General features: G+C 41.7%; 1 protein-coding gene and 1 long non-coding RNA gene across 20 annotated transcripts in view; one reads left to right on the forward strand and one right to left on the reverse strand.

Annotated features, from left to right (window-relative positions):
• LOC122564379 (uncharacterized) overlaps positions 1-24,949 on the forward strand; it is a 231,353-nt gene that overhangs the window by 84,962 nt on the left and 121,442 nt on the right. For 10 of the 19 annotated variants that reach the window (XR_015752862.1, XR_015752868.1, XR_015752852.1 and 7 more), the window contains exon 1: positions 11,609-11,963. The exons of 2 other annotated variants lie outside the window; for them this stretch is intronic. This is a non-coding gene — a long non-coding RNA (uncharacterized LOC122564379). Of the gene's footprint in view, positions 1-11,477; positions 11,964-22,420; positions 22,475-24,949 lie in introns of those variants that run through there. 7 more of the 19 variants (XR_015752857.1, XR_015752867.1, XR_015752853.1 and 4 more) reach the window with 6 other exon arrangements.
• Positions 12,138-15,791, reverse strand: sox4b (SRY-box transcription factor 4b). Its single transcript, XM_043719164.2, has one exon. It carries the CDS (start codon positions 15,509-15,511, stop codon positions 14,378-14,380), a length of 1,134 nt encoding a protein of 377 aa, XP_043575099.1. The 5' UTR covers positions 15,512-15,791; the 3' UTR covers positions 12,138-14,377.

Consider the following 24,949-nt stretch of genomic DNA (forward strand, 5'->3'; position numbering starts at 1 on the left):
GTCCGGACTTGTCCTACCTGCCTATCTCCTTTTCCACCTATCCACTCCACCCTCTCCTCCCTGACCTATTACCTTCATCCCCTCCCCCACTCACCTATTGTACTCTATGCTACTTTCTCCCCACCCCCACCCTCCTCTAGCTTATCTCTCCACGCTTCAGGCTCACTGCCTTTATTCCTGATGAAGGGCTTTTGCCCGAAACGTCGATTTCGCTGCTCCTTGGATGTTGCCTGAACTGCTGTGCTCTTCCAGCACCACTAATCCAGGCGGGAAACGAGCCTCTCCCGCAATGAGCATGAAAATATCGTAGACCAACGAGTTCACGACGCTGGTGACTTTGGAGGAGCTGTCGGGGTGACCTTGCTTCATCGCTTTGTAGATGTGGATGGAGTACCTTTCTTTCCTGGACTGTCTCCTCCGTCTTGCCGCTCTTGGCTGGCGCCCGCTTTCTTAATGCCCCTTCTTGGCACTTGTCCTTTCTTTCCCTCCGCCATTCAAACTCAAACCGAATGGTTCACAGCACAGGAGGCCGTCAGCTCATACTGCCCGGGCCTGTGCGACCCAGTTAGACACGGTCCCCTGAACGTCTTCTCTTAAGCATTTTAAGCCTTTCAACACGACTCCCCTTGCCAAATTGTCATACCGTCTGCCCCCACCGTAGCTTTATGTAACGCATTCAAGATCATAACTTAATCATAACACTACCTTGGTCTCCCTTTTGTTGGTTCTTTTGCAAACAATATTGAATCTGTCCATCTGTGTCCTCTGATTCTCCTCCAGGAGAGAGTGGTTTATTCTAATTGATTTCAATTCTAATTGATCTAATTGATGAAACGCAGGGATAAGGGGTAGTCATTCACCTCCCGGAGCCTATTCTCTCATTCTACAGGATAATAGCGGATCTCGATTGTCATTCACTTTGCCCACCCTTGTTCCATATTTCTGAATCCACATGTCTATCAGTTTTGATTTTTAAAAAAAGACATGGGCTAACAGGTTTTTTTGTGGCGGGGTGCAGTTCTTTCCAGATATCATTCTACCCTCAGTATGAAGACACGCTCCCTGACATCCCACCCTCATTGCAGTAAAGACCATTGCGATGGAAGACAGTTTTAAAAAATCGTTATTCGGAGGGATCCAGCACTTCGGATGAAACAACGGGACATTTGGACTTGTTCAATGCTGATGCATTTCCAACAGTAAACGTGTTTAGATCTACATTGTGAACGTGAGAATATCTATTTAAAGAAATCCTATCTCTTGCAGTCGCAAAGGACGCGGACATTGGATGTGTATGCGTGCCCTTTGGAGTGGTGGAGCAATTTCCACGCAGACGGTTTCCAAAGCAGCCGTTATAGTTCATGAGAATGTCGAGCCTGGGACGGGTACAGCGTGACCCGTGTAATGGGCTCGATTCCGATTTCGCTACCATGAAAGAAGCGTGAAACAGACAATATCACAGATTCTCCTCTCTGGGGCACTTTCTGCGCAATTATCAGCTCTACTGCCCCCGCCTTTATTTTGTTTTGTAGAGGGGGAGAGAAGGGAGTTAAGTATTTATGTTTCATTTAACAAGAGTCGGGGGTTTCACACTGACTATTTAAGGCCAGCAACATAATTTTATTTCTGCATATGTGATAATTATGTATACCTTGAGAAATGCATACAATATGGAGGGATATTTACATATCTGCTCAGACAGGGGCACAATATATGCATATGGTCATTATAGACATACATGTGGGAATCATGCCTTTATCTTTCAGCCAACATTCGTTAACCCTTTAAATAGTGAACAATTTCAATTACAGGGTATTGGACTTGGTGTTCTCTATGTTACGCGCAATAATGTACTAGGGGGCATCACTGTGGCTGTATATTTTTCCGGTGGCTCGATTCATTGTGACATTACAATTTTCGGAATTGATTTTAAAACAAGAAATTCCCGTAAGTTTTTTTTCTGCCTATGGCACAATATGGACGTTTGGATTGTCGTTTGGAATCGATGCCGAAAACATTTACAAACGCCTATCTTCCTTCTCCAAATTCCATCACTCGGCAAAGTAGGAGGACCTGGGTTGCTGGGACATCTGGGGTCTGTGTCCTCAGTCTCCCAGTTTGGAGTGGGAGCCGTACCTCTTTGTACTGTGAAAGGAAGGTGAGGAACCCGGGAGACTTAATCCTCCAGACCGCTCCTGAACAGACTTGTGCAAAATAAAAACATTAAAGGAAAATATTGTAACCAAGAACTCGTAAAAGACGCGTCAACATTTAACAGTCATTAAAAAGATGTTCACGAACGGCGTGGGTGTGGAATGCAGCAGTTTAAACAACTGTGTCAGCAGCATTTGGTCAAATGTATTGCGTAAATTTAACAAATTGAGAAATTTGGGTGGGAAACAGACCCTTCAGTCCAACCAAACTAGATATCCCAACCCAACCTAGTCCCACCTGCCAGCATTCGACCCGTATCCCTCCAAACCCTTCCTATTCAAAACAAATCGGGTTAAATACCATAGCGCATGTGTTTCTTAAAATACGATTGTGTTCCCATAGCCGAGAGTGTGCTGCTGGGAAAGCACAGCAGGTCAGACATATTCCGAGGATCAGGAGAATAGACGTTTCGGGCAAAAAACCCTTCATCAGGAATGGGGTACTTAAAATCACCACATCACCAGGACTGAGTCAGATGGTTGTGAGGAGACTGAGGAAGTTAGGGTGAAATCTACAGTGGCACTGCTGATAAGCTTCCAAAACCCTTTAGATATTCAGCTAGTGCCAGAGAACTTAAAAATTGCAAATGTTCCTTTGCTCAAAAAAGGCTGTTAGGATAAACCGAACAATTACATCAGCCAAATCACGGATGGAAAAACATTTAAAAATAATGATCTGGAACAAAACTAATGGTCAATTAGTCAAACATGGATTAATTTTTTTTTAAAGTTAGTATGGATTTGTTAAGGGCCAATTATGTCCAACTAATTTGAGTTCTTTTGTTGAAGTAACAGAGAGGTTTGATGTGGATAATATGGTTGGCATGACATGTATGGACTTTTCAAGAATCAGTTGATAAAATGGCCATATAATAGACTTGCCAGTGAATTTGAATCCGATGGAATAAAAAGAATCATGGCAGCATGGATATAAAATTGGCTAAGCAACAGAAAACAGATTAATAGTATACGGTTGGTTTTCAGATTAGAGAAAGGTATGTTGTGGGGGTTAGCAGGCATCAGCATGAGGACTACTGCTTGACTTGATAAACCTTACTGAGCTTAATTACGGTCTGTACAGCATATTTGCAGAACTTGAACGTATTGTGGACAGAATTGAGGATAGTGATAAATGTCAGGTTGGTGGGATGGGCAGACAAATGGCAGATGAAATGTAATATAGTGAAGTGAGAAATTGTACATTTCATGAGGAAGCATGTCAAAGGTAATATAAAAGAATGAGTGCAATTCCAAAGGGTTTAGAGGAGCAGATGGATCTAAGTATATATATGTATTGAAGGTGGCAGGGCAAGCTGAGAAAGCAGTTATTAGATTATACAGGATCCTGTGCTAAATAAACAGAGGCATCAAATAGAAAGGCACAATGTTTGTGATAAAACATTATAAAACATTGGTTCAACCTCAGCTGGAGTATCATGTCCAATTTGGACATGACACTTTAGGAAGGATGTGAAGGCATTGAAGAGGTTGCAGAAAAATTTCATGGTTCCCTGGATGAAAGACTTCAAGTATGTGGGTAGACTGATGAAGCTCAAGCTTTTTTGCATTGTAATACTTCCACTTGTCAATTTTTGGTTGCTTCAGTATCTCCTCTTCACTATGACTTTGGCAACTTTTTTTTTCATTTATAAAGAGAAATGCGAATGAACAATTTAATACCTTAGCCATGCTCTCTGCCTGCATGCATATACAACTCATATGGTGTCTAATCTGCCTTCTCCTGAGTTTGCCATTAGAATTCCCCTCATCTATCAAACTTGCACTCATAGAGTCATAGAAATGTACAGCACAAGAACAGACCCTTTGGTCAAACTCGTCCATGCCAATTAGATATCCAAACCCAAACTAGTCCCACCTGCCAGCACCCGGCCCAAATCCATCCAAACCCTTCCTATCCATATACCCATCCAGATGCCTTTTAAATGTTGCAATCATACTAACCTCCACTATTTCCTCTCGGAGCTCATTCCATACTCATACCACCCTCTGCATAAAAATGTTGCCCCTTAGGTCTCTTATATATCTTTCCCCATGCACCCTAAACCTATGCCTCTAGTTCTGGAATCCCCCACACCAGGGAAGAGACTTTGTTCATTTGTCCTATCTATGCCCCTCTTGATTTTATAACCCTCTATAAGGCCACTGCTCAGCCTCTGGCACTCCAGGGAAAACAGCCCCAGCCTATTCAACCTCTCCCTATACCTCAAATCCTCCAACCCTGGCAACATCTTTGTAAATCTTTTCTGAACCCTTTCAAGTTTCACAACATCCTTCCAATAGGAAGGAGACCAGAATTGCATGAAATATTCCAAAAGTGGCCTAACCAATGTCCTGGGCAGGACCGCTTCATCAGGGCTCCTGCCTGAAACATCGATTTTCCTGCTCCTCAGATGCTACCTCACCTGCTGCGCTTTTCCAGCACAACTCTAATATTGACTCTAATCTCCAGCATCTGCAGTCCCCACATTCGCCTAACCAATGTCCTGTACAGCCGCAACATAACGTCCCAACTCCTGTACTCAATACTCAGACCAATGAAGGAAAGCATACCAAATGCCTTCTTCACTATCCTATCTACCTGCGACTCCACTTTCAAGGAAATATGAACCTGCACTCCAAGGTCTCTTTGTTCAGCAACACTCCCTAGGACCTTACCATTAAGTGTATAAGTCCTGCTAAGATTTGCTTTCCCAAAATGCAGCACCTCGCATTTATCTAAATTAAACTCCATTTGCCACTTCTCAGCCCATTGACCCATCTGACCAAGATCCCATTGTAATCTGAGGTAACCTTCTTTGCTATCCACTACACCTCCAATTTTGTTGTCATCTGCAAACTTAATAACCTCTTATGCTCACATCCAAATCATGTATATAATTAATGAAAAGTAGTGGACCCAGCACCGGTCCTTGTGGCACTCCACTGGTCCCAGGCCTCCAGTCTGAAAAACAACCCTCCACTACCACCCTCTGTCTTCTACCTTTGAGCCAGTTCTGTATCCAAATGGCTAGTTCTCCCTGTATTCCATGAGATCTAACCTTGCTAACAATCTCCCATGGAGAATCTTGTCAAACTCTTTACTGAAGTCCATAAAGATCACATCTACCGCTCTGCCCTCATCAATCCTTTTTGTTACTTCTTCAAAAAACTCAATCAAGTTTATGAGACATGATTTCCCATGCACAAAGCCATGTTGACTATCTCTAATCAGTCCTTGCCTTTCCAAATACATGTACATCTGTTCCTCAGGATTCTCTCAAACAACGTGCCCACCACTGACGTCAGGTTCACTGGTCTATAGTTCTCTGGCTTGTCCTTACCACCCTTCTTAAACAATAGCACCACGTTAGCCAACCTCCAGTCTTCCGGCACCTCACCTGTGACTATTGATGATATCGGTATCTCAGCAAGGGGCCCAGCAATCACTTCCCTAGCTTCCCATGGAATTCTAGGGTACACCAGATCAGATCCTGGGGATTTATTCACTTTTATGTGTATCAAGACATTCAACACTTCCTCCTCTGTAATCTGGACATTTTTCAAGATGTCATCATCTATTTCCCTACATTCTATATTTTCTCTGTCTTTTTCCATAGTAAACACTGATGCAAAATATTTGTTTAGTATCTCCTCCATCTCCAATGGTTCCACACAAAGGATCATTAATCCATAGTTGCTCCCATGCCCTTTTTTAAAACACACCCCCATGGCATCATGTCCCTTACCATCTTTGGAAGATATTTTCAAAAAGAAGTTAATAATTATCCGAAGGAAGAAGATTTGCAGAGATATAAACAAAAACAGGGGAACTAACTGAGCAGCTCTTATGGACAGCCAGCATAGACATGACAAATTGAATGGCCTCCTGAATTACAACCATCTTAAAGTACAAATTAAGATACAGGCAGCAGTGATTTTATTAACATATGTTTGCTGGAGATGCTGGGGCTAGGTCAGCTAGAAGTATATTGAAATAGTCAACACGATTGTAACAAATACATTGGCGAGGATTAGCAGCACATGATAATGGATAGAGCTTGAAATGGTTAATGTTACAGAGATGTTATAGCTCATCTTGATAATGGAGAAGATATTGGTTTAATAATGGTTAAACAAAAAAAAGAGTGTAGGTTTAAGATATAATAGGGATCTAAGGGGCAACTTTTTCATGCAGAGAGCTTTGCATATATGGAATGAGCTGCCAGAGGAAGTGGTGAGGCTGATACAATTTCGACATTTAAAAGGCATCTGGATGGGTATATGAATTGGAAGAGTGTAGAGGAAAAGGGTCAAATGTTAGCAAATGGGACTAGATTAATTTAGGATATCTAGTCAGCATGGATGAGTTGGTCTAAAGGGTCTGTTTCCATGCTGTACAATTCTATGACTCTCTAAGTTATCTGGTTTAGCCATAGACTGTGGTCAGGGAGAATAACAGGCCTAATGGCTACAGGACAGAATTATGGTATGGAGCAAAGCCAGTTGTTTCAGTTTTCCCATGCTTAGTTGGAGAAAATGTCTGTTGTCCAATACCTAAAATCAGGTGAGTAGTGCCATAAAACAAAAGTGCTGATGGGGTTAGTGAGTTGGCTTAACATGTTTTTGGATGGTACTGCAGAGCGGCAGAATGGAAGAGAAATAGGAGGAGCAAGGAAAGGTTGCTTAGAATGCTGTAGATCAAAAAGAACAATTGTAAGTGATTTTCTTGCACCTTTCAGGAATGAAATCAGGCAGATGCATCCCTTAAATCCAGACAAAGAAAGAGAGCAGTTGGAGAAAGATGAAATGGTCAGTAATGCCAAAATGTACAGGCAGGTTAAAAAGTATGAAAAATGACCATTTGCTGCACCACATTTACACAAAAGTAAATATATATGAACAAATGAATTCAGAGCAGCGGGGCACTTGGCCACTTGAACATGCTTTGCCATTCAATAAGATAATGGTTGATCTCATTACTCCTCATTCCTGTACATTCCCATAACATTTCACTCCCTTGTTTATCAAGAATCTATCCACCTCTGCCTTAACTGCATTTTAAAACTCTGCATCCATCGCCTTTTGAGAATCCTGAGAACAAAACAATTCCTCATCTCTGTCCTAAATGGGCAAGCCCTTATTTTTAAACAGCAATCCTTCATTTTAGAGTCTCCCAAAAGAAGCGTTCTCTTTGTCTGCATCCACCATTTCAAGTCTCCTCAAGATCTTATGCATTTCAATCAACTCAACTTCTACTTTTCTAAACTCGAAAGGATAAAGACCTACCCTGTCAAACGTTTCTTCACAAAAATAACACAACCATTCAATTTATATGTTTAGTTCACCTTCCATAAACTGCTCCCAATTTATATTCTTCCTTAAATAAGGTGACCAATACTGTACGCAATATCTTCAGGAGAAGAAGGGCTTATGCCCGAAACGTCGATTCTCCTTCTCCTTTGGTGGTTTCACCAGTACCCTGAAGAACAGAAACTCATATACATGCCACTTCAATACCTGGACATAAAATAATCAAAACTAATTGAAATAAAAGAACCCAGGATACATGAGGAAAATTTATTTTACCCGCTGCTTGAGGAGGAGGCGCCTTCAATGCCGACCCACAAATGAACTTTAATCTGAAGAAAAATCAAATCCCAGGGAGTGACTAACTGAGTTGCTCTTGCACCGGACCCGTATCAAGACAATGGGACGAATGGCCTCCTCCTGCGCTGTTACGCTTCTATGATTTTAGGTATAATATGCCGCGCACGGATGATGTGATTGAACACGATTAATTTAAAAAACGTATTTAATTGTATGAGCAATAAACATATCAAGTACTCCTGCTTGTCGACATGTAGGTAGGTATTTTTAAAACTGTCCATTAGTACTCCTAACGAGGTGTCACTTTATTGTACACGAATAAATTGATAGGTTCCCATCTTAAATACACCATTCGGATTCAGAATCTTCCAGTTGTATATTAAATACCCCATTTCCGTCGCCACGCGCTGCGGAGACATGGCTGGGAAAGAACAAAGTGTTTGGGTTGTTGAGGGCTGGGGGTGGGAAGTGAGATTACATTGCTATCCTCCATGATCTAGGAAGACGAGCAAAGCTGGAGAAGTGAGACAAATCCTCTCATTTGCTGTCCCTGTTCGAAAATTGTACATGATAAAAACGTTCCTTTAAAAGCCTGATTCAATTGATTTTTTTTCCCCTGATACAATTAGAGACAAACCGAAATGAATTGATTTCTGAAAGCAGGCTCCGAGACATTCAGAAACTATGATGTAATGGACACTGATAGAAGCTGTGACAAGAAGCATTCGGTTTTAAATGGACACTACTTTAAAGTTACATGCGTTACGGACACACGTTTCAGAATGGTCTGAAATGGGATTATTTGCTTCCTTCAGGTCTGTGCTGAATGTTTGTCCATAACAATAATGATAGGGACAGTGTTGCAAAACTTCAAACGACATTAATTAATGCAGAATTTGAAAGTACTACTGTTTTTATGTATGGATTGATCATTTTTAATTTACTGTGCTTTCATAAATGGGATACAATTTACAAAGTCGAACTGTCTTATCATGAAACTCGAATCGATGGTCGGTATTTTATTGCATCTGTACTCTGCAGACAATACTAATTGATTCAAGAACTCCCACTTTCATGCTAAGGCATCATTCTAATCTTTTTTTTGTCAGCCCAGCTTTAGACAGGGATTTTATATCTGTCAACCTTAACTTGGAGAAAGGACTGCAATTTCTCTGTAACCTGAAGTTAAATAAGAATTACTCCGAGACCAAAAACCTACAGTTTTCCCCAATTCTAACACGAATCTAACGATAGCCTTAAATAACAGCGAATTCTAATAAACAAGATGTAACACTGAACCTAAAGACTTCTGCCTCTCCTAAGGATAAACGTAAATAAGAACTAATCATAAATCTAAACAAGACCTAACCATAAACATAACTAAACCTAACCCCAAACTTTAGGATGGCAACACCTCCGAACCGAAATCTAAATAAAACATAAAGCTAAACGCTCATTGTTGTAAACCAAAATAACTCTTAACCATAAACCGAAACCCACACCCCCACCTAACACAAGGCCTATAGAATTAACTCAAAAAACCTATACAGGAACTTAAACAAAATTAAAACAGTGTTTAACTCTATACCTAAACAAACCTGATTTCTAAACGTTGGGTTGACATTTTCACCTAATCGTAAACTTGAAGAAACCTGTAGGTATCCCAAACCTAACTTTACCCTAACTCTAAACAAGCGGAAGCTTCAACTAGCCTGAACGAGGAATAATCCTAATTTAAATAAGCCGATAACCTCAACTAATCTGAAGAAGATTTGACCATAACTTAGTCAAGCCACAATCTCAACTATTCTGAACAAGGAATTATCCTAACCTAAACAAGCCGGCAGCTTCAACTAACCTGAACAGGATATAACCCTAACCTAAACAAGCTACAACATCAACTAGCCTGAACAAGATATGACCATCACCTAGAAAGGCGGCAGCTTCAACTAACCTTAACAAGATATAACCTTAACCTAAACAAGCCATAACTTCAACTGACCCGAATAAGGTATAATCCTAACTTAACCAAGCCGGCAACTTCAACTAACCTGAACAATTTATAACCTGGACCTAAATTAAAAAAAAACCGGATTTAAACAAGGTCACAGATTCTCCTTGCCCTCGTCATGTGCTAATTCTGATGTGTTAAGTCTCTTTCGATGCAAAAACCTAATTAACTACTGACAATTCCAAAGCAATTTAAATTTACCCTATCACTTGCTTTAAACAATGCTGAGGGAAAGCTTCGCTATTTTGTTTGCGCTGCTAACTTTTACCTAATTCTATATTTTAGTAAAACTAAGTCTAACTTTTGGCTCCAGGTGCTATATTGCTAAAATCTGTATATTTTACAAGGCCGTGGTGTTTGAAATGCCTCAATGCAGACATTGTGCCGCTCAAGATTCCAGATGAAACATGCGAAGGGCGATGTTGATGCCTGAAATTTAGAATTATTTTTGTTAGTAGAAATTAGGTTCAGACTGTGTATTTCAGAATTTGCCAATGTTTTCAGATTCACTACTCCACTGCAACAAAATCGGCCTACTTTTTCTGTTACCTTTAACCGTTCCTGAATAAGGTTAGCATTTTTGCTTTTCTTACCCCTAAATATGCAGTTTTGGTCATCGTTCATTTGAAGTGGGAAGGGCAACTACATAACAGCAATTCGTGACTATAACTACACATACATCATTAAAATGTAACTGTTTCGCTCAACCTCTGGCGTGGACGGCATCACTGATTTTCAGGCCTTTTTTGAGATTTCACTTAAAGTCGCACACTCCTTATAATTCGATTCCTTTATTCCACAGAATTCACTCGAGTGCAATCGAGGACAAGAGCTCGAGTACTGAAAAGTGGTCGCCATCTTTTACTTGTGGACGGTTACAATGACTGAAAATCTATTCACATTTGCTTCTCCTGCTATGTTGGTGAAAACGTTTCTCCAAAAATTTCTTCCGTTCCTTTGGAATCTCGCAAGTCCTGTGAAAGAGAGCAGGGATCCTGTCTACTCAAAAAGCTTATTTTTTTCACATATTCAGATAAGAATTTGCGCCACCCCTTTTCTGCCCGATCCGCGTTTAAAGTCTGCCTCACAGTCTGGCCGATGCCACGCAAGGTCTGACCCTATAACTTTGACCCTCTTAGGTCAAAGAAATCTTTCTCAAGACGTAACGTCATGTTCATTCAACAATATATGTTTCTCGCACGGCTGTAGTTTATGTCTTGTTAACACTTTTATTGCAATCATCTTGGATATGTTTCCTGAATATATTTTACGCATTCTGTTGTTAGAAAATGGATCCCGCTCGTATTTTGCGTGCCGAAAGCGGGAATGCCTTGTCCGCTTTGCCATGATGTTACCCACTCCCCCTCCTCCCCCCACCCCCAACTCCCCCTGGAACATTCACTCGAACTGCTGCTTGCTGGGGCTAGAACTGTTTTGCTCAAAAGGTTTTAGTATTCGTGTAAAAGACCCTCCCCCTATCCCCATACTCAATTGTGAAGGAGCGTATTCACTCTTTTGTTGTAGTTTGTGTTGGGGGTGGGGAGCTAGAGGCGACAAGAGGAGTTTGGTTTTGCCTGTTCGAGGTGGGGGTTGGGTTCATAATAATAATTGAAACAAATGTATCCTTATAAATCAAAGAAAACAACTACTGGTACATGTGTAGCGTTTTAAAGCATACGAATGATAGTTTTTCCCCTCAGTAAGACGATTGTAAAAGTGAGCTGCTGTTTCAATTTCTAAAGCAGTTATGTCGCATTCACTTGCTATAGTCCACTGAAACCCTTGCGGCCTCCGTAGCGCTCACTATATTGTGCAGCTTTGTGAATAGCCCCATATCCAGTTGCAGTGCACAGACTACACGTTGTTGAGATGGCATTACCTCTTTCTGGTCCAGACTATACAACCTCCCCGCCCCCACCTCCTCCCCCGCCCGTCTAATCGCGGACTTCCTGGGAAAATCAGGCAGCGTTCATCCTGAAGTGAGTATTTAAATTAGAGGATTTGAGGAGCTCCGGATGGGAAGTCACCCCCGAATGCCTCTAACTAAACTCCCGTCTTGGATCTTAACCCCTTGGCTTCACGTCTGTTTCAAGGAGAAGGGCGTTTGGACTCAGAAACGGAAGGCAGATTATGTGAGTGAGACATGGCGGACATTTCTTTTTGGAAAAAAAGCTTTTCCTGAACTATCGTATGTAAGCTCACATTTTGCATCTCCTGGTTAAGAATCTCATCTCTAATTTTAAATGTTCCCATCTCAAACAACTCTTCTCTATGCCACAAGAGTTAAAGACACCACTCAGACAACATAGAGAGATGCGTGGCATGTTTATTTAGAAATTGACAAGAATAAAGTGAAAATTAACATTTTTACTGACTTTTTTTTGTCTCCCCCCTCGCATACATAAAAACATAGACAGTGCTTTCGTGTTGGGATTTTAGAACTTATTTGCTAGTTCGTAATTTTCAGTGTTTGGAATAATGTTTTGGATGTTTTAGTTACGTTTGGTGCGTAGACACGTCTAGTGTACGTAAACTAGTTTTTAGTAGATTGGCGCTCAATCTCCTTCCCCCGTTCTCTTTTGTAGTAAAACAGGGACTCGGTGATTAGGGTTCAGTTCCAGCTGATTTTATTTCCTTCTCTCAGAAAAAAAAGACTATTTACAAGAGTATATCAACAATCTGACAGGCAGTGACTTGACACGATTAGCTGGCATGACCTTCAAAAAAAATTGTTGAGGCATGATCATCTGACAGACTATACACAGTATATTGCACAGGATGGATGAAAAATTTAAAAATAATTAAAATAAAAGATTTTTTAAGAACCCCTAACAATCGGGCAGCCACCAAGATTTTTTTGTTTTCGTGGTAGCTACCTTAGTGCCTGTCACGGTAGTTTGGATACAGAAGAAACACACAGTCCTTGTGTTTTTTTATATAATACAGATTTAAATGTACAAAGGTGTTCTCACTTCTCTTGCAAACCCCTCTCCCATCAAAATAAAACACAACAGCTAAACCTGATTTCGGAATTATATATGCTAGCTTCATGCCAAAACAATATATTCAGCCGACAAGTTAATAATAATTATCATTATTACAGCATGAGAAACGCAGCATAGTGTCGCGGACTCAAATCAACATCTTACATCCAGTAGTTGAGCGCTATTTAAGGAGCGCCAAATAATTGGTGCGAAGTTGCAGCATCCTTTTTTCTTTGTGTTGGTGCTTAACTTCAGAAGGATCGTAACAATTACAAAATCACTGTTCACCTACTCCCCTTAATATTTTACTACTATTTATATATACGTGGAAGATGACTGCAGCTATTAGAAATTGTAAAAGGAAGCTTTAATGGTCATCTGTTTCTGGGTAAAAGAATGCGTTCCCATTTTAAATACTATCAAGTTGGCATTTTTTTAAAGGCTACAGTGGGCGGGAAGGGACAGTGTAGGTTTTAACATCAAATATAGTCCCAACATAAAGGTAACCGCAGCCTACAAAACCTGCACATTGAAGTGTAAACATGTGGAATAAAAAAAGAGGCATCGCTCTGGCATCGACCTCTTTGTTCATAATCAGGAAATCCAAACAGCAATAAACACCGATTAACACCCCCTTTATATTTTTTACAAAAATACACTGAGAAAATAATCAAACGTCTCATCTTTCTCTGTCTTTTTTTAAAAGTGTCAAAGTCTACATTTAAATATAAAATTAAAAGTTTAACTCTAGCCCTTCAGTGAAGGAGATAAAACGGTGCAGGTAATTAACAGGCCTACGAAAAAAAAGTCAAAATGTTTGGCCAGTATAAATACATCCATATAAAATGGTTTCTGGTTGCATTTACAAGGGAAACAAAACAAACGAGGATGAAACATCGGTGATAAGAAGTTCATGTTTGTTGTAAATTGTTGTGGAACATGGAACTTTTAAGGAATTTTGGTCCAGAAAATATAGTCCAGCGCAGATTGGAGTAGGGTTAGTGATAAGGGGTAAAAGAGCTGGTGACTTGGTAGGAATCATACACAGCGCCATCTATCTGATTTGATTCGCCCTAACGCTAGTTAAGTGTTCAAGTCTGTACAGAATCTGGAACGAAACAGCACAACATGGTATGAACCCAGCGAAATACAGTAATCCATCGCCACCATTCTTCTCATGAAAAACTCTCTTCGCGTGTAGATCTCCTGACTTCGCGTGTTTGTCTCTACCAATATAATTTGATTTGGCGATTTCATTTAACCCCACAGCTTTAAACCTTCTGTCTTAATGCGAAGCCCACGTTCCCTCCCGTACGTGCAAATCAATTTCAGGTTTTCCTTTTCAGTCCAGAATCGAGACTGGGCATTTTATTTTCAATGGAATCTCAGTCGCTCCTAAAACACGTCGGCACATTTTCTTACATTTTGCTGAAGACTTGCGATCAAACGTTAGAATCACGCAATTTTGCAGCAGTTGGATCACAATTATTTTATTTCACGATCCCTTTTTCTCCCCCTCCAAGATAAAACAGCAACAGTCCGCTTCTTTCACTTGTCGCTTTCTAATACGTGAACACTAGGTTTGAAATACTCGACTCCAGCCAGTCGCCTGAAATCATTTCGCTCACCTCTGGCGTGCAGTAGTCTGGGAACTCAAAGTGAGACGCAGACTCCTGCTCAAAATTAAACTCCAGATCTCGATCCAGGGACGAACTCAAGTTGCCCAGAGTCATGCTCTCGAAAGTGGGGCTGGAACTAAGGTCCATGAGGTCGTCCTCAAATTCTTCGTCGGAAGACGAGGCCATAGACGAAGACGAGCTGGAGTGGGAGGTGGAGGGGGTCGGTGAGATGGATCGCAAATTGCCAGGGTGCTTGCGCTGGTCGACGGGTGAATCTGGGACCCGCACCCTGGTCCCACCTACCAGATCTTCGTAGAAACTGACCGGGTCGCTGGGCTCGGCTGAAGAACTGAGGGTCGGGCTGGCTGGCACGGCGGCTGGAGAGGTAGTGCCCTGGCCCCTGAACGACCGCCTCTCTTTCAGTTTCTTATCTACAAGGTGCTTGGAAGCGGGGCTCGTCCGCGCTTTGTAAACCGAGTGTTGGTTGGTAGTGTTTATGCTTGTAGTGCCTGACTGCGAATGCTGGTGAATGATCGGAGACTTGCTGAGCGCACCCAGGATGATCTTGTGCGTTTTGCTAGGTTTGCTAATGCTACTATTGCTGCAACTGCTCTTTTTAGCTGAGGGTTTAGTGTTGATCTTTTCACCTTTCTCTCCGGGTTTGCTGCTGGCACTTTTTGCCTTCTTTCTCGGTCTGTATTTATAATCTGGATAGTCCGCCATGTGCTTCAGTCGCAGTCTTTCGGCTTCACGGATAAAAGGGATCTTATCACTGTCTTTCAGTAACTTCCAACGCTTCCCCAAGCGCTTCGAGATCTCAGCATTATGCATGTCCGGCGACTGCTCCATGATTTTCCTTCTCTCGATCTGCGACCACACCATAAACGCATTCATGGGTCTCTTGATGTGCCCACTGGCGGTCTTACACCAGCTCGGCTCGTCCGTCTTCTCCCCATCCGATGCCACTGAGTCCGCCGCGGGTGAACAAGCTATGCCCAGATCGGAAGAGCCGGAGTCGGTCGACTCTCCGGCAAGCACTGCTTCCGTGTTCTCTGCGTTGTTCGTTTGCTGCACCATGCTTTCTCTTTTTTTTGTTTATATATATATAGAGGGCACTGAGGGGTAAAGAAAAAGGCTTTTTTTATACTGTAGCAGTTTGGTTGGCTTGTACTTTTGTTCCCTGTTATCACAGAGGCTGCTGTGCTTTGAGAAAAAAAAGCTGCTCCTCGCGTTCGCAGAGAAGAACCTAGTTTCTTGTATAAAATGTGTATGTACTTTGGCACAACCTTCCTCCCCCTCTGACCATGCGGGAAGACTGTGTTATATAAAAAACTTGTGTCTGCTGCTTAAACCAGACTCGAACTCGCTTCCCCTTCTTATCCAGTCCCAGGCATTGTGACGTCCGGTTAAAGGTGTCCCGGTCCCAGCCAATCAGAGGCCGTCGCTCACTCGGATCGCGTCTGTTTCCAACGCTTCCAAAGGCCTACCCCGCCCCCGCGCACGCTCATTGGCTGGTGCCCTCGCGGCGCGTGCAATGAGAAGCGCCGTGGCTGACCTCATTCGAGTTTACACTAACAACTTAAAGGGGGCATGGCTGTAAAATGCACTCCCCCCACCCCCCCCTTCAGTCTTCCCTCCCTCTCTCCCTCCCCGCTGGCATTACATTAAAGCTGCATTATGCCTTTTTCCTCTCCCCAGACTGGCATTTGTCCGTCCTACCGACTCAGGCACGAATCAGCCACAAGCTGGATTCCTTTTTTTGTGTGTTATATTTTAACACGCACACACAAGAGTTTTCTACCTGGATGTCTCTCTCGCTTTCTCGCACACTTAAATACACCCTAGTCGGCTGATGTTAAGTTTCAGGCAATTGACACGATGCTGTGTCTGAGTTGCTACGCTGCAGTTTCGCGTGAGCGAATGCCAGACACTGAAACTGATTCACAAAACACTGCTGAGGGAGACTTGCCATTATCTCTCTATGCCTGCGTGTATGTCTCCCGTTTTGATTATAAACGATTGCGAGCCCGTTCAGTCACTCTTTGTACAAGATTCATTTCTGCAGTCCAGTATTATATAGTATGAAACATCCTGAGCGTGTCGGCTTAGACATCTGTGGATTGATCCATCTCCGCCGTTCCGTATAAGTGGAGAAACGCTGGCAGTAACATAAGAAGCACATCATGTGGGCTGGGCATGGTAGAAGGGGCTGGTCAAACACATTCGGGTGACGACCACCTTTTACCGTATTGACAGTTGCAAGATTAAACTAAGGTACATGTGGTGTGAATATATATTCGGTAGAAACGAATATATATATACTGGTTTCTTTCATCGCACCATCGAAAATAATAAATATGCCGAATTCTTTCTCGTAAAAATATGCTTATGGCTCCCGATAAACGAACCAATTCGGATTCAGATTCTGATCCAAACAGAAGCCTATGTGTTATCCACATGCATAACTTACTCTAGAAGTTACATATGTCGAGCTATATTAACTAAGGTTTCAACTTGTTTGTATATAAGCACAGGCACGTAAAAAATTGAATCGAGAATGTGATACATTGAGATTGTACATATCTTTTAACACTTAAATTGCGTTGACTCCAATATACAACGCTAGGTGGCGGCACTGTGACTATATAGTCATCAGGCAGTCCTGGTTATTTTGGGGAGGGAAAATAAGGTGAGTGAGCGATGCTTTTTGTGTTGCCTTGTGAAACCCAAAAGACAAAAAAAGTGGCTTTTTCTGGATTTTCCCAATTTACCTTTGCTTGCCAGCCACTGCTCCTTTCATTGTCACTATGGTTTACAATTTATGTGGCATTCTGTGTTAGCTAGGTTTGATCAGAGCTGCATTGTTTATTGTATGGTCTTGCTCTTCAAAAAAGGTGAGAGACGGGCACGTGCACGTGTTGCTCAATGGGTTTTCTAAAATAATCCTCGAATCTCTCGAGGACTGTACCTACCAGAAGAAGGCTGCGTTTTCCCTGCAGCCACAAAAAGCAAAACATCGCCCCTCAATTAAGAGGCTGGTTCCTGCTAATTCAATCTTGCCTGTAAAACAAGTTGGTCCTTGCCTAACTTGCCAAAGCTATAGCGGAGATATTTGCCAACATTATCATCAAGTAGATCTAATGATCCGTACAGCCCAATAGAGCACTCGTGAAAAATAACAGGTGCACTTGGTTCGGGGTTCAATCTGAAGTGATAGGGATGTGTGAAAAATTCATGCACTGATCTGAACGGACTCATCTTTAAACACGTTTTATTAGTTAGATCGCGAACATGTTTCAGTACAATGTGGTTCTCGACTATTAATACGTGTTGATTGATGTCTTTAATGGATCAGCACTCAGCAATTTAAACAGCACGGAAAGCGTTAACGTCTCGTTCGAACCCCACAGGTTGAAAAGACGAGCAGAACGTCTTCAGGGCTTTTTGTTGAATGGGGTCTGATCGCGGCAAATGTGGTCTACAATATTATTCAGAGGCGCGTAGATCAAACAGGGAGGTGAGGAATGTTCCCGGTGAAGGAAGTAGATATTGAATCCGAAAATATCAGCACGGTTGTCGGAGATTAAGAGGGATATTTACTAAAACTGAAGTGCATTTCGCCTATGATAAGGCGTGTTCGTTTCAGCACTAACACTTAATTATTAGCCTTAAAGGTTATGGCAGAGAATATCGGAGCGGGGGAGTAGTAAAATATGATTACTCTGCTATCACACAACAGTGATTAAAAAGAACTGGGAATGAAAGGCTGACATTTATATAAGACAGTCATCAGAATATCCCAAAGCCTTTTAAAACCAAGGAAGTGCTTTTTAAATGGTACACACTGTTTCAACATTGGGAATGTGATAACCAATTTTTGCACAGTAAGACTCCACAAATCAACAATGTGATGATTTGACAACTGAGTAGTTTTAAAACGGCCTTAGATTTATGCAGTGCTGTTCATAATCTCAGGATATCCCAATACGTTTTACCGTGTAAAAAGCATTTTTGAAGTGTTGTACTAAGTAGGGGCAGCTCACACAAACATCAGGACGATAATGGCCAGATAATCTAAGAAGGAAGACTCCCCAAGCCATTACATGACAAATTACCCTGTATTCTTCAAATGTATCCTCAGCGCCTTTGTTGTGGACAGCCTGAATTTAAGATTCATCGAAAACATTAAACCTCTGACAGTACAACACTCCTTTAGTATTACACTGGGAAATCAGCCTAGATGGATTCTGCAATGGGATTCTTTTTTATTCTTACATGGGACACGGCCATCATTGGCAAGGTCATTTGCTTCCTCTCCCTACTTGCTTTTAAGCTGAATGGTTGACTAGGCCATCGCAGAGGTCAGTTAAGAGTCAACCACCTTAATGTGAGTCTGCAGTCACATGTAAGCCAAGCTGAGCAAAGATTACAGATTTCACTCAAAGACCATTGGTGAATCAGGTTGGGTTAAGGGCCTGTGTCTGTACAGTATGACTCTATGACGCTATAATAGTTGTCTTGATATCTATTAAAGAAATGGCTCTATATACCAGATTTATTAATATAATTTAAATTCCACTGGCTGCTGTGTTGGATTTGAATCTAAGCCCTCAAACTATTGGACTCCTCGATTACTAGTACACATTAGCACAGCATCACCATCTCCCCAATATGCCAGTGATCATGACAGTTATTGTTGTAAAAAGCCATCTGCGTCACTAATGTCTTGTAGGGAAGGAAATTTGAAGGGTTTTTGCCCGAAACATCGATTTTCCTGCTCCTCGGATGCTGCCTGACCTGCTGTGCTTTTCCAGCACCACTCTGATCTAAACTCTGATTTCCAGCATCTGCAGTCCTCACTTTTGCCCAAGGAAATTACCTGCCCTGGCCTACATATGACTCCACACCCATAGAAATGAGTTTGACCCTTAAGTGCTCTCTGAAATGTCCCAGTGATCCACTCAGATGAAGGTGAATTATAAACCAATAGTCAGTGCTGGCATGTCCCATGAAAGAATAAGCAGGTATAGCACAAATGCCACTAGGGTCACAATCAAGAGCATAATCAAAAACTATTGAAAACCTCCATCAAAATTAGAAACACTGCTCTGATGATTATAGACTTGCAACATATATATAGAATTATGTATAGATGAAGGAATTACTTTAATAGGATCAACCTGCAAAGTTATTCTAAGTTAAATTCAAATACCTTGAGGAAAAGTGAAGGAGCACAGTCACACTGAGACTGTGTGTTGCATGCTCACAGTATTTGCACGGTTACAGAACGTGTTGGCAGATCATTCAAAGCATACATGCAATACTTGCCTTTTGTACATTGAATACAAAAGCAAAGATATCATGCTAAAACTTTCCAAATCATTGTTTAGGCCCCAGTCAGAGTTTTGCGGGCAATTAGGGACACCATACTTTAGCATGAATATCAAAACTTAAGAGAGGATACAGCGGAGGTTTACAAAGATGGTACCACGAGAGATGTTGGTTATCTGAAGAGATTCAAGAAGTTGGGATCATTCTCCTCAGAACAGAGAAAGATAAGGGGATCCCTGACAGAAAATTTCTAAATCATGAGTGGTTCTTCAGAGCAGAGCATGAATAAGGATAAATTGTTTCCACTGGTAAATGGATTTGTAACCAAAGATCAATGGCATAAGATCCAGATATAAATTTAGAAGGATGTTTTCCACACAAGAATTGTTAAAATCTAGAGTGTACTATCTGTAAGAGTTGTGGAAGCAGATTCGATGGGAATATTCAACTGACAATGTTAAAAATCACACAACACCAGGTTATAGTCCAACAGGTTTAATTGGAAGCACTAGCTTTCGGAGCGACGCTCCTTCATCAGATGTTTGTCGCTCCGAAAGCTAGTGTGCTTCCAATTAAACCTGTTGGACTATAACCTGGTGTTGTGTGATTTTTAACTTTGTACACCCCAGTCCAACATCGGCATCTCCAAATCATGACAACTGACAGTTGGTAGCGACTTTGAAGAGAACCAAATTTGCAAAGTTATGGGACCAAAGCCTTGGCGTGGGCCAGCTCTTTCAAAAAGCCAGAACAAGCACGATGGCCCAAACAACTCCTTCTGTGCTGTAAGATTCTATGAATCTACTCCGCTGACTCACTGTCATTTTAGTCAGTTGAGAATTGACCCAAACCTATTTCCTGCTCACTCTATTCATCTTAACGATCTCTCAGCGACAAATACATCACGTTTTCTTCAACAACAGGTTGTGGCAAAACAAAATCCACATTATAGGCAGTCAACAAAAAGTTTTTAAACATTCCTTTCAATCAAAGAATGGTTGTTATTCCATATGAATGAAACCTTGAGATACAAAGTGAATCTTGCCTTCAGTCAACTGGCTCGTCCTCGTCCCCGCCCCCACTCTCCCTAGCAGTAAGTAACCAAATTTTAGCAGGTGAAAGCATTGTGGACCACCCACATTTGTAACTGTATATCCAGTACATATTTTTTAAAACCAGAAACCTTATTTCGGTGTTTCTAACTGCAAGCAAGTAATGATCGAATCATACAAATTGTGTATTCATGGAGAAATATAAGTACGCAGAGTGTGTTGCCGTTCAAGGCTCAATAGTTCATGGAAGGACAAGCGCATTGCTGCTTTTGCAAATCAACCCGAGAAACGCCAGCAGAATTTGCCTCAGGCAGCATTTGATATCCACAAAGGATGGACGGACTCCTGGTAAATGCGATAAAGAAAGCAATTTGTGAGCTCAAAATGAACGAACAACCTCAGAATTGGCTCATTCTGGAGCCTTTTCTTGAAAGCTCAATCAGAGCCGCGCGCCTCTCCAGAGAACGCTGATCACTAACAGTGACTTATCCACAGTCAGAGCAATGACCTCCAACCGAAATGACAATTAACAGGCAAGAAATACGCTCCCCGCCTCCAGCCCCCTCCCCCCGCAACCCCCACCATCCGCCGACCCCAGCCGAACCAGAGAGACCGCGAACAAGTTAATTCAACCCTTAAATTCACATCGCTTCCTGCAAAGGCAGAGCCATGCCAAGAAACCTAATGCTGCTCCAGCAAGCCAGAGTAATGAAACTGTAGCGTGGAGTCAAGTTGCATGCATAAATGTAAATTCCGGAAAATTGAATTTTTTTCAAAAAAAGACAAAACACAAATGTCAGATGAAGAAAAATGAACTAGGGCTCGGGGCTAACTTTCAAAGAGAACGGTTCACAAACACTTGCTTTTTCCATTATTAAATGGCAGGATATTAAACAAATGTCAAGCAGTCATAAGCTCCAGTTATTGCCGCTAAGGTGGATCATAAGGGTTTGCACTGAAGTGGAGGACATAGAGAGCTCGGGGCAGTTAGCAGATTTATCCTGGCAAGGTGGTAGGGTAAATCAGAACCTGCTTGGTGAGATGGCTTCCTTTGCTGGTAACAAGTTTTTTTTATTTCTGGTTATGAAGGATGCTTCTGGCGAAGTTAGTAAATTGGATTATCTCGAAATAAAAATATCACACTGCATCTGCGAGAATTTGGATTTTGGAGACATGCCTGTCCATGGTGCATTAGGAGGGGCAAATCTAAGAGATGCCAAACGAGTGGTTTGATACATCAACGTTGATTTCCTATTCAGAGAAACAAGTAACTCCTGGGTTTAAGAAGCACACAGAAGTTGTTTTTAGAGTTCTTTGAATTCAACCCTCAATCAATTTATATTGCCTCTTACAAATTACAGCCCGACAAAAGGATGGTGGGGAAGCAGGCGCTTGGCAGACAATGGCAACCTTTGCTTGCGGTTGCCGAGCGCCCTTGTGTTCAGCTGTTGCTGTTTGTGTGTGTGTGAGAGAGAGGAGCAACAAGAGGCTGAGCGGCAGCTGACACGCGAGACCTGTCAATCAAAGAGGCACGTGCGGTCCAAGCAGCGACAGGTGCGTAGCGCGCGGGGCGGGGCCAGCAGGTGCGGTGCTGCACGTGCCAGCGCGCGCCGCTTGCCTCACCTGGGGACTCAGCCGGCGGCGCCCGCCAGCTCAGGTAAGCAGTGCCCATCTGCTCGGGGCTTATCTGCTGGAGTCAGAGGTGTTCATTTGTTTTAGATATTTACTCGCATTTTTTTTTAAAACAGCCGCGTACCAAACAATGCTGTGTCTCCAAGAGATGAGCTCCCACTCCAAGGTGCTACCAGACTAAATGCAACGCATTAGGCGTTTAGATCTTAAAAGTACTGAGTTCATAAGAAAGTGAGAGTACTTCTGTCTCCTGCCCCTCCACCCCAGCTCGTGCAATAATATTTAAAACTCTAATCTCTGAACCTTAGAGTTACAGGCTCTCAAAGTAGCATTTTGGCCATTAAATAAAAAATCACTAAGTTGGTGAATTTCCTAGACAGAAATCAATGTTAGACAGAAACAATGTTATAGCTTTTTTAAAAAATGCTTTTCTGTCGGTCATGTACTGATGTGTGCAATTTGTAGAGAAAACAAGGTTTTTTCAACCTTTGTATTATTGGCGATCTTTGTCTCCTCTTCTGCCTCAGTACATCTGTTGCAGAGACCCACACTTCTATGGCTTGTGGGCTTTCTGATACTATCCTCTGCTACCTCTCTGGCATCCCTTCCCCCAACTCTCATTCATCTTTAGTTCTGTGACCTCTTCCGAAAGCCCACAACACTGTGTCCAATAAACCTCCAAGTTCTCAACACACTGACAATTTTAATGTTGATGCAACTCCCAATTTCAACCTCCTCCCTACTGGATTTGTGTACATTTGTGTACACCTTCCAAGGATAGTGAACTTGACATGAAGAGGTTTGTGCCTTCAAGCGACCCCTTGATCCATGCCATCAGGAACTCCTTGATACCGGCTGGGCCATCATGGAGGCAAAAGGGGGTGAGGAAATAGGTAAAAGAGCAGTCCAAAAGATCCTCAAGAACCGAACATAAGAAGGAAGATTCTGTACCTCACAGACACCATAGCTTGAAATGTCAGCAAAATCTGATCACCAACCAGTGAAAATAGTATTGACAATGACAGTGCATCAAGATCTGCCTATTAAATGAAGTTTAAACAAAACATGCGCAGGCATCTACCAAAGCCCATTTACCAAATTGTTTGGTAATGGAGAATTGGTGACAGGGATAGGGATGTGAACCACGGAGTTCCTTGTCAAGAACCTGTATACAGACAACAGATCTTGAAAGTCACTGAGCCTGTGTTGGCACAAAGGTGTTTTTGAGCAGCAACATCCATGACTGAAAATTCTCTTCAGGATACCCTCAGCTCTGTACTCTAAGTCATTATACATCTTGGGACATCCTGACCCATGCGCCTCAAGACTTGCAAATCAAAAAGTATCATGTTCAGTTATGTGCCTCTTCCCATGGCAGAAATTTGCAACCCTGAATAGATGTTATTCTCAAAATTAAGCAACAGTCTGTTATGATATCTGTCTAGACTGCAAGCTCGGAATTCCATCTCTAAATTTCTCAGCTTCTCTCCACCTTTAAGAAACTCATTTAAAACTAGATTTTAACAAGCTTTTGGTCATTTGTTCTCCTTCTTTTGATGTGACTTCTCTTTTTCTGTACAGCATGTTTTTTTTAGATTTCACTTTTAAAATGTTCAAATGTTCCTCCTGTTTCTGTTACCATCAATCATAATCAGTTATCTTGACTACATGGCAATTTTCCTGTTAGTTTGTGGCATTTTCATTGATAAGTACTAACAATGTAGGACACAGAACAAAAAACCATTATGTTTCTGTAACTTCTTCCACAATATACAACCCTAGTATTGAGAATGCCACTAATAATATTTAAACTTATTAGAAAAGTGTCTCACTACCTTCAAACCAAAGTCAAACAAAACGTAAGGATGCATTTCTAACATTTTTCTCATTATTTATAATTGCAAATGTTTTAAATAAACAGACAACTCTGAAATGGATAATTAAAATGGAAAAGTTACATTATTTCCAGTGAGTCAGTTCAAGGCATGGTCCATAGTTCAATATTAGACGACCGTAACACCATAAGAATTTGGAATAGGAGTCAGCTGTTCAGCTTATTTTGAGTGTGTTCTGCTACTCAATCAGACTATGGCTGATCTGATAATCCTCAATTCCACTTTCCTGCCTTTCCCCCATAATCCTTGATTCACTTGTTAATTAGAAATCTGTCTTTCCTCACCTTATATCTACTTATTGACTCAGCCTCTACAGATCCACAGTGATAAAAAAATGTCATAGTTGGCCTAAAATGTGAGATACATAATTTCTCCTCCCCTCTATAATAACTGGGTGACCCATTACTCTGAGATTGTGCTCTTCTATTTGCATTCTTCTACACCTAATTGAGTAAAAGCCAAAATTACTGAATGTCTTCTCATAAGACATGAATCCATACCTAATCAACCTATTGAACCTTCTTTGGACTGCCTCCAATGCCAGTATATCTTTCCTTAGCTAAGGTGATCAAAACTATTTGCAGTCTTCCAGGTGTAGTCAAGCT

This window comes from Chiloscyllium plagiosum, unplaced genomic scaffold (assembly GCF_037043375.1).
Source record: "Chiloscyllium plagiosum isolate Xiang-an unplaced genomic scaffold, Cpla_swu_hap1 HiC_scaffold_34, whole genome shotgun sequence".
Lineage (NCBI taxonomy): Eukaryota > Metazoa > Chordata > Chondrichthyes > Orectolobiformes > Hemiscylliidae > Chiloscyllium > Chiloscyllium plagiosum.

Coding starts and splice junctions, on each gene's coding strand:
- sox4b (XM_043719164.2), bottom strand. CDS start 15,511: ATGGTGCAGCAAACGAACAACGCAGAGAACACGGAAGCAGTGCTTGCC.